Here is a 13,502-nt window from a genome sequence, read left to right as displayed (position 1 = left end):
AAGAAGAAGCATGTGTTTTAACTAGATGTTAATGTTTTGATAGAATTGTAAATCCTACCCTAGGAGCTAGTTCTCATTGTCACTTCATGAACAAAACATCTCAGATTTTAAAATGGAGGCTGATTTTCAGTCGCTACTTTACCAAGTTGTGGTTTTGAAAGGTGAATAGTGTTTACTGTCAAAAACAGCTGGCTTGACTTGTTTCACAAAACAAACCAAAAAACAGAAAGTAGTCTGATATGAAATTAGGCACTTTGTTCTCCCAAAGCTTGCTCTTGAGAGGAAATTAGATGAGACTAAAAAAAAAAAAGTAGGGATTAAAAATGGGAAAGATTTCATAGGCTTAGCTACCAACTGGCTATCGAGTGACTCCACAATAAAACAGCATATCTGAAGGCTTCCTCCTGCTTGACTGGCAAAGGGGAGTTAGACATTACCCAGACATTGTCCTTTTATATTTGTTTTGAACTCAGAAAACATGCTGCCGCTTACATTTCAGCTAAGAGTGGGTAATAAGGAAGTTGAAGTTATGCTCTGTATTCAAGCAACGCATAGCCAGCTCCATTTAGTACTACTTCCGTGCATTCTTTGATTACAACACAACACACAGTTCTCATTCACTTTAAATGTGTAGGTTTCAAGCTGACATGAAAATTACTTTATACAGAGAGCTAAACCTCCCTCTTCCTACAAGGTGAAATTGCTTCAATTTTCCTACTGACCTTATTTTTTGTATGAAGAATTAAAAAGTAACGTTAAAGTATTTGGAAACTTACAGTGTCCGTTTCCAAAATGAAGCCTCTTCTCATCTGTATTGGGTTTTGATTTGTTATATCCGCAAAATCTAAGAAAAAGACAGGGGAGAGGAGAACATTGGAAAAGGGATGTTTAAACATCACAAAACAGCCTGGGCAAAAAGCATGAGAATAAAGTATTTTCTCTATGCCATTAAATGCTTTAGTGAAAGTTTAATGACGTTTACATTTTCTGTACTCCATACCAGAAAACGTCTATCTCAGGGGACCTTGGAAAACCAACTAATGAGAGGATTTGTTTTTTTTTTTTTTCCTCTGCCCCAGTTTAGTTTTACAATTGCCCTAGAATGTGTTTATAGAATATTTAACAACTACTGTAAGATTGGGGTCTGCAATTGTTGGGACTCATTTTATATGTGCAATATTGCAGCAGCTTTCTGGAGAATGTTTGAGGGGGTTCTGCAAGAGAGTGAAAGCAACTGACAGCAAAATCCAGTGACTCTGCTGCCAAAAAACATTTGAATGACCACACTCATCCAGCTCCCATGGCAGCTGAGAAATGGAAGAATCCCAAAGCAGGTGATAAACTCACCTCCCAATCAGTATGTACACCACGACAGTAAGAAGAATAATAGCTACTGCAGACGAAATGGCAATCATTACAACTTGGCTATTTTCACTGGAAATGGAGAAAGCTGTAAGGTAAAAATATATATATACATATATGTTTATAAGCAGCATTTACAGATCATAACTGACACCCATATGGGGAATTAATGGTCATCTTTATTCTGCTTTTGCTTAACCCAAAAATGACTCAATGAGCAATTTCAAGTTAAAAAAGTAATTCTTCACTCAAAATGAATAAAAGAGGAGAAAACGTGCCTGGGGGACTTTTCTTTTTGTTTTGTCTACAAGCATTTCTAAATTGCCACAAAATGATATTCTCGAGTTTTGTCAGAAGAAAAATCAGTGAATATAATGTTCCTTAAGCTTGACATTCAAAGTAAAAGATCAGGTGAACTGGAGACCAACCAGAAATCATGAAAGGGCTGCAGGAAAACATAATTTTAAAAATAATCAATCAGTGGCATTTCTTGAGTGGTTGTTAAGTTCAGTTCAGTACTTGGGAGAGTACAACAGAGTTGGTAGACATGATCCCTACCCTAAAGGACCTTTTAGTCTAGAACAAAGAAGAATAGGAAATGTATTAAGGTAGAAACTACTCAAATCATTATCTTGTCGATTTGACTAGCTAAAGTGTGTACCCACAAGTCCTGTTGTCTTTAAATGAAACCTAACCAATTGCATCAAGCAAGCAAATTATAAATTTATAGCAACTACTGGCTAGGGAAACATCTGCTCAGACTGATTGTCACACCTTTAAAGAAGCTTTATTTCTTGTTTCAAAGGCAATCTGTTACAAAACAAACATTAAAGAAAATAAAATGTCTCAAAAGATTAACTTCTTGGTTCAGAATAGTGGTCAAAATTTGGGCCACTAAAAGAAGGAGTGAATTGGGAAATTTCCTTTCCATTTTCAGGTTAATAGTCCTGAGAAGCCATTTATTTGATTAAACCTTAATAAAATATTTGGGAAGAAGTCCTAAGTAGATGACCGTAATTTTTTTTTCAGATCTCTATTCTGTGCAGGCTTTTGTGCCCCTATGTTTTGTTGCTGAGACCAGCTTTTTAATAACTCCTCATAATAGGGTTTCTCTCCTATAGGAGTTGACTGATAAACCTCAATTTTTTTTCTTATACTACTTTTTTACATCTTTTTAAATTTTGAGAAACTTGAGGTGGACTGCAGGGGAACAGATAATTGTCAGGCAGATCTTTGAGAAAAATGGATCCTTGGTCCCTGCATCTGAACTGAGAAGGGTAGGTGGGGTATGAGGAGTCAGGTTCAGGTCTGAGAGAAAACAGGATGCTTGGCAGAAACTGGAAGGCATATTGAACTGTCTGGGAGAATGTGAAGAGCCTAAAGTAGGGAAAAAAAATATTCTCATGCTGCAAAAATTCCTGTGCTCAGGAATAAAGACCAGAGTACCTACTTTGTGGTACCTAACTTTTCAGCTAAAAATTGTGACATAAAAGCAAATATTGCCAATAACAAATACTACCAATTCTACTACAGGGCTGGAAAAAATTAATTTAAAAATTATAATATTTGTTAAGCACTTACTATGTGCCAAGCACTGTTTTAAGCACTGTATCAGTTCAAAAGGTAGGACCCTTTGGAGCCTGTCTTATAAACAGTAGATTTTTTTCTTAATAGTATATAAAAATTTGACTGATGCTTGTATTGTGATAGGTTAGAAGATGAATATTTCTAATCAATTAATAAACTTTAATTTTCAGTAGCTTGTCTATGTTTATCATTTATACATACTTGCCAATTTCTGAGCAGGCCCTGAACTCCTTAACATAGAAACATAAGTTTAGGTTGCATTGCCTCTCTACTTGTTTTGCTGCCTGTCTACTTGTTTTGTTTTGTTGTCTGTCTCCCCCTTCTAGATTGTTTACTTGTTGTTGGTAAGGGGTTGTCTCTATCTGTTGCTAAATTGTACTTTCCAAGCGTTTAGTACAGTACTCTGAACCCAGTAAGTGCTCAATAAATACAACTGAATGAATGAATGAATGGTGATATGAGACTTCAGATGTCAGAACCAGTACGGGGCTACAGAGTTTGTTTTTATTATCACTCAGATACTAGGCAATCCTCTGAACATATTCAATATATTTAAGGAAAATACCATGTATTGAAAGTGGCTTTGGCTTGATCACATGAAGTGGTATGGTTCTAAAATGGACTTTGGAACAACACATCTTTTAAAATAAACATACATTCTGATTCCTTATAGGTTCTATCTCAATTCTGCACTTTTTTATGGTATTTATAAAACACTTATTACATGCCAAGTACTGTTCTAAGCACTGGGGTAGATACAACTTAATATATTAATTTATCTATGTATTTCATACAGACTCCAGAGATTAGCTTTCAAGACTTCATGAATTTCATTTGTTGACACAGTGAGCACTCAATAAATACAATTGATTGATTGACTGATTGAAAGACATCCTATTTTGGGGGTTACCTTAATTTCTTTTCTTTCATGGGAACACCCAGTTTTTCTACAATGTGGTGGATGCCATCCTTCGAAAAACCTGAGCTAGAGAAAACTCATCCATTCTGATGGAGCATGCATGCAGAGACACAAACCATTCCTTCTGATGCTGTAGTCAACCTATCAGTCAAGCAATGGTATTTATTCAGCACTTCTGTGTGAAAAGTACTGTACTAAGAGCTTGGTAAAATAAAATACAATTGGTATATAAGATCCGTGCTCTAGTCTAGTGGGAGAGACAGATAATAAAATAAATTACGGGTAAGAGAAGCAACCAAATATAAGGATATTTACATAATTGCTGTGGCAGTGGAATTAGGGTGAGAACATAAATGCTTAGGATGGAGCTAAGTGCATGGTTGAGGCAGCAAGGAGGGAATATAAAATGGGGATGAAAGCTGTGATGAGAACTGTGGTGTGTTGAATCAAACATGGTTCATATTGGCGAACTTACTATTTCCTAATTCTCCAACAGCATTCTAGCCAAAATGCTTAGTGAAAACGTGGTTTGTCAAAATTGAGTGCAATTTTAGGTAATTGAATTGCTTATCAAATTGTTTTCTGAATGGTGAATTCAACATAATGAATAAATCCAACATTAAAAAATTCATTACCTCTACCTAATATAATCTGATGTCAATTTAAAAATTGCCACATAAAATTCTTCTGCTCTATCTTTTGTAAGTGTAAGAGGCATGCTGTACTGTAGTTAATATATGGGTACCCTGAATCATTCTAAGAACTATTTGGAGAGGTATTTAAAATTGATATTTGTCCACTGAAGAGATTTATTTCTTTGTTTTTGGTATTATCATACCAAAAAACTTTCCTTTCATTTGTATTTTCACAACTGTAGGACCAATATCTTCATTCTTTACAGGGTTAAAGACAAGCCACTCAATTATAAAATTTTTTAAATTACAAATTGAAAAAAACTACTTCCCATGCCCTCTGTCTCCATTCCTCCCTCAAAATCCAACATCCCAAGTATAAAACAATTTAGCTGGTGTAGCTAAATCTTATTGTTTATTTTTTATGATACTGTATACTTTAAACAGTAGATTTCTTAAACCTCAGACATTCAAGCTATATTAGTATCTCAGAAGTAAAATTAACCAAGGCAATATCTGTGGCATGATCTTGAATTACATTGGAAATTTGTAATTTTTTTTTCCTGTTGCAAATTCCTATCCACATCAGGTTAATCAGGATTAAATACTAGTTGGGGACATACTGAGCAAGATGGGTCTTCTTGCTTCTTTTTCACTTGTTTTACGCATGGAGTATTCATTTTTTTTAAAAAAATGCTTCATTTCTCTGACTGTCTAGACAAGAAGTTGGGCTAAAATTTGTGGAACTTTATTCTGGCAATTGATTATTTATTTTTCAACTCAAACATAAGTGCTAAGAAATTATTTTGAAGATTAAATATATCTATATATGATGGATAACTGCTCTTTTTCTATAGTTTCAAATTACTAGACTAAAAACAGCTATCTTACACAGAAATTGGATTATATTGCCACAGTATTTTACAAAATTTAACTTCTTTAGCAACTTATTTCTATAGGGCTTTTGGTTTTAACATTGCAACTCAGCAATCTAGTATCAAATGAATACCATCTGACAATGATTTCCCCAGAAATACAGGCATTTCATCATGGGAGGCTGATTGGAAAGAATTTGTCAGGGAAGAACTCTGGTTCTGAAAAAAAAGAGTACATTATCTTCTTTAACATATAGAACAGCAACCCTTTCCTAATGCAGGAAAATTTATTTTGTTTCCAAAAATCTTAAAAAATGATGGTTTGAGAGGAGTGCCAATATTTTTAAGGGGGAGTATATGCCTTCCATAAATACAGAGGCAGTGGCATAGTGGAAAGAGTATGGGTCTTGGAGTCAAGTTCTAGTCCTAGCTATGCCATTATCCTGTTGGGTGATCTTGGGAACTTGTTTCTCTCTGCCTCAGTTTTCTCAAGTGTAAAATGGCAATACAATATCTGTTCTCCTATTCTCTTGAGTCTCAATAGGTCAGGGACAAGGTCCAGTATGATCAATTGTATCTAATCAACACTTTTTACAATCTCGGCTCATAATAAATGCTTAATAAATACTATTATTGACATTATTATCATAGAGTTTTGATAGAGGGCTCCTCCTCTGCCTCCCACCCCCTAACTGTGAGAGTCCTTCAAGGCTCATTTCTTGTCTCCATGTATTCTCCATTTATACCCACTTCTTTGAAGAACTCATTCTCTCCCGTGGCTTCAACCATCACCTGTATGCTCTTTTGTTATGGAGAGCATAGAGAGTGTCTCTCCGCATCCCAGTCTATACTTCATTCTGCTGCCCATATCATTTTTCTACAAAAGCATTTAATCCATGTTTCTCCACTCCTCAAGAACCTCCAGTGCCCACCCATCTCTGCTTCAAACAGAACTCCTTCCTACTTTACCTCCCTGATTTCCTACTATAACCCAGCCCATACACTTCGCTCCTCTAATGCCAACCTCCTCACTGTACCTAGATCTTATGAACCCCTCACCCAAGTCCTGTCTTTGGTGTGAAATACCCTCCCTCTTCATATCCGACAGACCATCACTTTCTCTACCTTCAAACCCTTATTAAAAGCATATCTCCTCCAAGAGGACTTTCCTGAATAAGCCTTCATTTTATCTTCTCCTACTCTCTTTTGTATCACCCATGCACTTGGATTTGCAACCTTCCCTTAGTCCCACAGCACTTATGTATGTGCGTGTGTGTTTGTGTGTCTATAATGTATTTATTTATATTAATGTCTGTATCTAGACTAAACTCATTATGGGTAGGGAACATCTACCAACTCTGTTATACTGTACTCTTCCAAGTGCTTAATAGATAGAGTGCTCTGCACACAGTAGTACATGATCGATAAATACGATTAACTGAAGATTAAGTACATGTAGCCATCAAATTAGTTCTGTAGGGCCTGAGGGCCAATCATCTTAATCAAAGCAATTAAAATCATTTAATAAAAAAACTGCAAACATTGAAGACCAGGGAAATAAAAATTGGCTGACTAAAAAGTCAATAATATAAATGTAATAGAGAACAGCAGAACATTTCATTTTGCCTTTTGTAAGGAATTAAGGATAGAGAAATTAATTTGTATTTTGTTATTAACTACTTTATTTTAGATTAACTCTAGTTAAGAATATAACCTACTTTGTGCAATATCCAGAAGAGACGTTTAATTGCAAGTGAATTTTCTCAAAGAAAATGCTCTAATAACATTTACCACTTAAACAACTTTTGCCAACTCCTCTATCTAAGCTGCATGTCCTCATCAAAAGTGTTAGGTTCTAAACTGTCTGGGAATCCTAAAAGTCCCAAAGTAATCACCTTTATGCTGAGCAAATTTCTCAATTTAGAAAATGTAGTGTAACATTTTTCACTGGGAAGGAATAGGGACTACATCTTAAATGTATGCCCAAGAAAAATGCTTTAGCTCAGTATTATATTCACAAAACACTTGCCATTTAAACTTCTGTAGAAAGAGCTCCAAATAGACTCTTTGGCCAACAGTTGGCAAATTCATGTGATTTTATTCTCTACAGGTTTCAGGAAAATTCTTACTCAGCAGCACTGAAACTGTTCCTGGACTGAGCATTTGGAACAGAGGTGAAAATAAGACTTGGGAGCCCCTGGATCAGGAAATTCACAAGGTGATGCAGTGACTCTGGACTATCATGACACTGGAAATCTGTTATCGCACCAGCTTCCAACACCTAGCACGGTCATATTAATTCCAGAAATGGGAATGAGATAGGTTAGAAAAAGAGGAGGAAAAAAACCCCTATGATTGATCCTAATATTCTTTGCAGAATGTTTTAAATTAAAAGATAAAATAAAAAATGATGTACAATATTAGCAAGAATGACAGACCATAAATAGTTCTTGTGGATCATATTAGCTAAAACCAGAGCAGGAATGAAATTAACCACTCAGCCTAAAATTGCATTCACAAACACTTAAAATCAGTTGAAATGATACCTACAATCTGGACTTGTTTCAAACTCAAACTTGCGGCTGTTAGTCCCATAACCAGCTGCTGTTCGAGCTCGGATTTGGAATACATAAATTGTAACAGGTTTGAGGCCACTGATGGTAACATTCGTTCCTCTTGCTCTTAAAATTGTATAACTTGTCTCTTGCTCCTGCTTTGGGTAAAAAAAAAAAATCATTAAAACCTAATCTTTACAACTGCACCAAATTACAAGCAGAACACAAATTTGGAATATTTGATGCCTGTGTTTCTGCTAAACTTACACCACTTATCATAGTGCTATATAATTAAACTAAAGTTCAATCAAGACAGATCTACTTTGTTCTTTACAGTGATTGTGAAAGAGTAAACCAAAACACATCCTCTACACAGTCCCAAATTTTCTCCTGGTTTGACCTTCTCCAATTTACAAGGTATTTTGAGTTTGTGCTTGATAAACAGCATCATTTCTTAATTCTGAAGTTAGTACTGAACTGTAAAAATAGACTTTCTCCAGTACCAAGTTCAAACACTCTAAATGTGTTTTCCCGCTGATGAAGGAAATCAGAATGGCCTATCACTCTGTCAGCTAAATCATGGTCAAAACTGATCAAAAATTACAGCTGGGGAAGGTATTTTTTTTTCTGTTAGCTTCACACATGTTATTTTGGATATTAAGAGTTAATATGGCAAAATACAACAAGAAAGAAATTTCATCTCTGTTGAATTGAGTCTTGTTTCTGGTATTGCATATCAGTCAACGCTGGGTAAATTTCTTGAATCAAGTGAACTCAGTTTCTTAATGTTGGAATAAGGGGTGAATTACAAAAACATTTAAAAAGTAAAAATTTACTCCCTTCTCCCTTTTGAGGTGTACGTGGGTTGGGGTGAGTGGCGCTATCAGAAGAATACTTAAAGCATCCTCGGAAAGAGAGAGAGGGTAGAGTAGTAGTAGTAGCAGTAGTATCGCTTCCTCCATAAGGAAACAACAGGAAAAGGAAAAGAAGAGGGTTATGTCTTCAATCGTCCAGGGAATTGTAGTTCAGATGCGGTGAATACATACTGAAAGTTCCCCAAACTCCCAAAGAAACTACTCTAAGCCATTTCTGAAGCCACTCTATACTTCAGTGACACATGACAATGCTTGGATTTTTGTCATCCTTACCCAAGTTGATCAAATTTGCTCATTCCCTATGTTGAAAGTTGGATGGAGATGGTTAAAGACAAGGTAGAATCAGCAGTAAAAGTGGACTCATCATTATCCTGAACAATAATCCTGTTACAAGTCATACTCCTTGGATTGGAGAGGTAGATACCTCAGTTCTTTCAGACCACCAAGGAATTTCACTCAATATTTTTACTGAGACTATTAAAGCTGTTTGTTGATTTGGCACTAGAAAACTATTCTCTGTTTGGAAGCTTCTTTGCATTCACTAAGATTATCCACTGCAGCCTCTCCTGTGGTCAAGCAGCCTTAAAGTAGCCACAGATGAAACTGCAAGCTTCACGTAGGAATGATCAGTGATTTGCAACTGAGTAACTGAATAATTAACCTTAAGCAAACCCAAAAATTCATGGGCATGCAGACCCTCAAGTTTTATATAATATGACAAAATCATTAGTTTAAATAAACATTAAAAAATGAAAAGTGAACATTTAGCGCACTGACCTAAAAACTATACCTAATCCTTTAAAGGGCATTTAGAATTCAACAAAGTGTTTCCACCTGAAACATTTAGCAGATCTATGAATGGACAAGTTCAAAGTTTTTTATTCATGTAAACTCTCTGAAGCACTTCTTAATCACAGCATTAACAATGTAATGGAAAAGGATTAACATAATCATTGCCACTCTACATTGTTACACAAACAGCCTAACTCCACCTTTTTTAAGGTTACAAGGCTACTGCAAGTAAATTCAACTTTGTCAGATGCAACATTCTGAACAGAACCTGCTTATAATTTTGGTGCATTATTTACAAATGAGAAAAATATGAATGCTGTTTACAAATTATGTCTTACCATAGTCTTTATTTTACAAATGAATGATCAATAATCAAAAATATTTCATACTATTAGTGAAAAATAAGTGTGCTTTTCAATCTAAATCATTCAGTCATAGTAAACTTTCCTTCCAAATGTAAAGGGTTTTAACTATACAACATATATTTTTAATTGAATCGGTTTTATGGAGTTAGCTGAAAAGTATGTATTAATGAGGGTTATTGACTTTGAATTTCAAAAGATAACCTCAGAGAAGATACAAACACTAATAAACTCCGGCTCCAATTTGCACTTTGATAGAGTTTGACATTTTGGGAAGAAAATTAACTCTTTCAAACTAAGAGGGGCCATATTTAATATACTACTGTGGTCTATGCCCAATGACAGCAGCAAGGGTATGAAATGTCCCCTAGTGTTTGAAAGAGTTAACATGCCTCCTAAAGAAGCCAGTTTACCATGAAATAAATTCAGGCTAAAGGGAAATTGTGCTCACTACGTAAGAGTGAGGGCATATGGAAAACAACCCTTTCTTGCCTTTTCTTCCCACCTTTTCATAGTACTTGACCTCGTAGTCCAAGATGATCCCATTTGGATGTTCAGGTTCTTGCCAAGACAGAGAAACACTGTTCCTGGATGTCTGCTCCTTCCTAATTACAGTAACGGGTGATGGAGCTGTAAATGGAGGTGTGAGGGGTGGGTAGGGAGAGGGAAGAGGCAGAGGAGGAGAGACAAAAGCAAATGGAGTTTATCATGGTTCTAATCCTTGGCAAGGAGCTATTGTTTCCATTTAAAAGGCTCTGGAGTATAGGTTTGGCTCAATATCAAGATTCAGCAGCTGGATTATAGTCTTGGTACACATGCCTTGAAGCATGCTGGTCTGAAGGAAAATGAGCTGAGACTTTCTGTTACTGGTGGACCGGTGGCAAGAGAGCAGATGTTTTCAATCTGCTACTATAATGTAAGCAATGAAATCCATTTGATATATTAAAAAAGGACAAAACAACATGACTACCTATTTGTTATAATGTTACACTGTATTATTACCAGATTCTCCAGGTCACTGATAACATTTTCATATGCAGATATACAATAGGTCTGGATTACATTTCATTTTAGTCCCATGGTATTCCAAGGTAAGAGTAAGAATATTCAATATATTTTACCATTCAGATTTACAGTACAACACACCCAATTTGTATCTTATGTGAATTTCTCACAAATAAAAGTAATGTAGCTAATAAATTGCCAAATCAAGAAATTTATCTTCTAATCTGATCTAATTTAATCTGAAAAGCACAGTATACATGGCTTTTTCAGGCATCATAAATTGCTTGGACATTTACAGTGTGGCTTAATTTGGTGATTCTACCTTGCTCTCCAGATTTACAGTTTGAATACTACACTACAAGAGAAACATCAATAAAATGCTTCTCAGAAACTTAGCAAATTTTCATGAAGCTATTAGTCACAAAATTATCTGGAGTGGTATAGCTCCCCTGCCTGGAGGTGGCCAGGCCACACTACTGAATCTGGGGCCTAAAATACTCTGGTATGGTCTCAAAAGCCTTTACCATATATGCCTTTTCGGTTTGGGTTGGGTCTGAAGGTGTTTATGCTATTAACAACTATTTAGGGGAACCCCAAGACACCCATGAGTTGGCCCCAAACCCCTGGGGGAACTCCACTCAGAGGAAAATTAAGTGGGTGCAGACAGAGGCAATTGAAAGCAGATCCCATAATATAACTACCAGGTCGGGACAGGTCTCCTGGAACCAGCCCAGTTCTACTGGGGGCAACCGTATGGTTCCCAAAGTCACTCTGGTGTTCGAGAGGAGATGGAAACCACTGACCCTAGAAAGAGAATTTCATCTGTGCATAAGATAGCCATAGAAAGCTAGGTAGTGTTTAGCTAGACAAAAGTCAGGTGTGTGGTGCAGCCTCCCAAAAGCAGCATCTAACCATAGCTCCCACCCATATTGTACCACGGAGCTATAATCCAGGAAACAAGTTAAACTACAACAGTCCTTTAACTGAAAATATGCCTGTTACTTCATTCTTGGATTGTCCTAGTCTGAAGTAATTCAGTTTTTAAGATATCATACCACTAATTCCCATCCTGGCTAAAACCAAACACTGATAAAATATTACATGGAAGCTGATTTTGCAGTTGTTTGGAACTGTGGAAACCAAGCATAAAATATACCAATTAAATCCCAATTTTAGAAGATTACCAGTACCATTAAACATTTCATTGTTCTGTCTCTGTACTTTTAGACCTCATCCTCTCCATGTTAGTGATTGGCTCACCTCTGTAACATGAGCTGGCCAACTACATGCTATCACTCAATTTTTTCTAACCCATCAGTAAGCAGATTTAAATGTTCAGAGGAAAGCAGGTGAGAGGTATAGGGTGTCTTGAGGTGCTCTTGGGAGAAGTATTAATCTAAGTTAGGACCTTCAGTTTATCTGATGGACTGTTCAACCACTTCACAGAATTTACTTCTGGGAACAGAGGAAGGCAAACAATTATGTTTTTTAGGCTGAGCTCCTCAATCTTCTTCAGATAGAATGAAAACGTTTCATTGGGCAGATCTCTTTGCCTCAAAAGTCAAATGGCAAAAAGATCCATTATGGCCTCTAAAAATGGTGGGTGATATTTTAAGTGTATATTGTTTTTGTGTTATTTACACTATTTCTAGACTATACAATGAGGTGCATTAAATGAAAATAGAAAATTCTACCCACCAACTTTTGCCACTTGTTACTTATCAAACAAGTAGTATTTACTGAGTGCCCCTATGCCAAACACTGTCCAAGTGGTTAATACAGAATAATAGAAAAAGAGACAAGGTTCCCATTAGGGTTTAGCAATGTACATGATTGCTAGAATGATCAAATATATACATGTGCTAAGGGTGCCTGTTAAATAAAACCCTTCTTTTAGCAGTTTTTGCACACCAAAAGGAATTTTTTATGCTCTTTTAAATCCTACCTTTTGTCATTGCTGTATTTGAGAAGCTTATCAAGCCATCACTCCAGCTGGTACCACTGTACATTACAATGCTCATCAATATTTTATTAATAATAAGTGATTAACAGAAATGTTTTTTCTCTCCCCCAAAATTCTTGTAAAATGCATTACTGCAAGCTATAAAGATTGGAGCAAATCACCTCATATATTCCTCTCCACTTAGAGATTTGCAAGTATTTTTTAGAATACCTATTACATTTTTAAAAGGCATTTAAACATTCACTCAAAATCAGATAAGTAACAAAAGTGGTAATAATTCACGAGAAAAATGTCATTTGTATTAAGCTTGCATTTGTTGTACTTAACATTCAGAACTTTAAGACATGACAAATTACTAAAATTCAAGAACAACAAAAATGAGTCTTGACATTTTCCCCTCGGATAGAATGGTTGTCTCTGCAAGGAGTGGGTTGGAAAAAAAAATATTCACAATTTCATCTATGTATTCAGTGGAATTTATGAGGTCTGACTGTTAGCTACAATTAGAGGGATTTCATATTAGCACATTAAGCCACAATTCAACAGGGAAAGGCTTTTTCTGCCCCTATTCCCAA

General features: G+C 35.9%; 1 protein-coding gene across 2 annotated transcripts in view; it reads right to left on the bottom strand.

Moving 5' to 3' along the window:
• The window catches only part of EPHA3 (EPH receptor A3), a 248,480-nt gene that overhangs the window by 53,623 nt on the left and 181,355 nt on the right, over positions 1 to 13,502 (bottom strand). Inside the window, exons 6-9 of one of the 2 annotated variants that reach the window (XM_007666623.3) lie at positions 10,465 to 10,589; positions 7,926 to 8,088; positions 1,348 to 1,450; positions 777 to 844 (exon numbers count right to left, since the gene is read on the bottom strand). In XM_007666623.3, the coding sequence (XP_007664813.1) occupies positions 777 to 844; positions 1,348 to 1,450; positions 7,926 to 8,088; positions 10,465 to 10,589 (459 nt within the window). The remainder of the gene's footprint in view (positions 1 to 776; positions 845 to 1,347; positions 1,451 to 7,925; positions 8,089 to 10,464; positions 10,590 to 13,502) is intronic. The other variant, XM_029082426.1, reaches the window with a different exon arrangement.

The sequence above is a fragment of the Ornithorhynchus anatinus genome, chromosome 17 (genome assembly GCF_004115215.2).
Source record: "Ornithorhynchus anatinus isolate Pmale09 chromosome 17, mOrnAna1.pri.v4, whole genome shotgun sequence".
NCBI lineage: Eukaryota > Metazoa > Chordata > Mammalia > Monotremata > Ornithorhynchidae > Ornithorhynchus > Ornithorhynchus anatinus.
The sequence above is the reverse complement of the archived record's forward strand: the minus strand, read 5'-3'. Positions and strand labels throughout refer to the sequence as shown.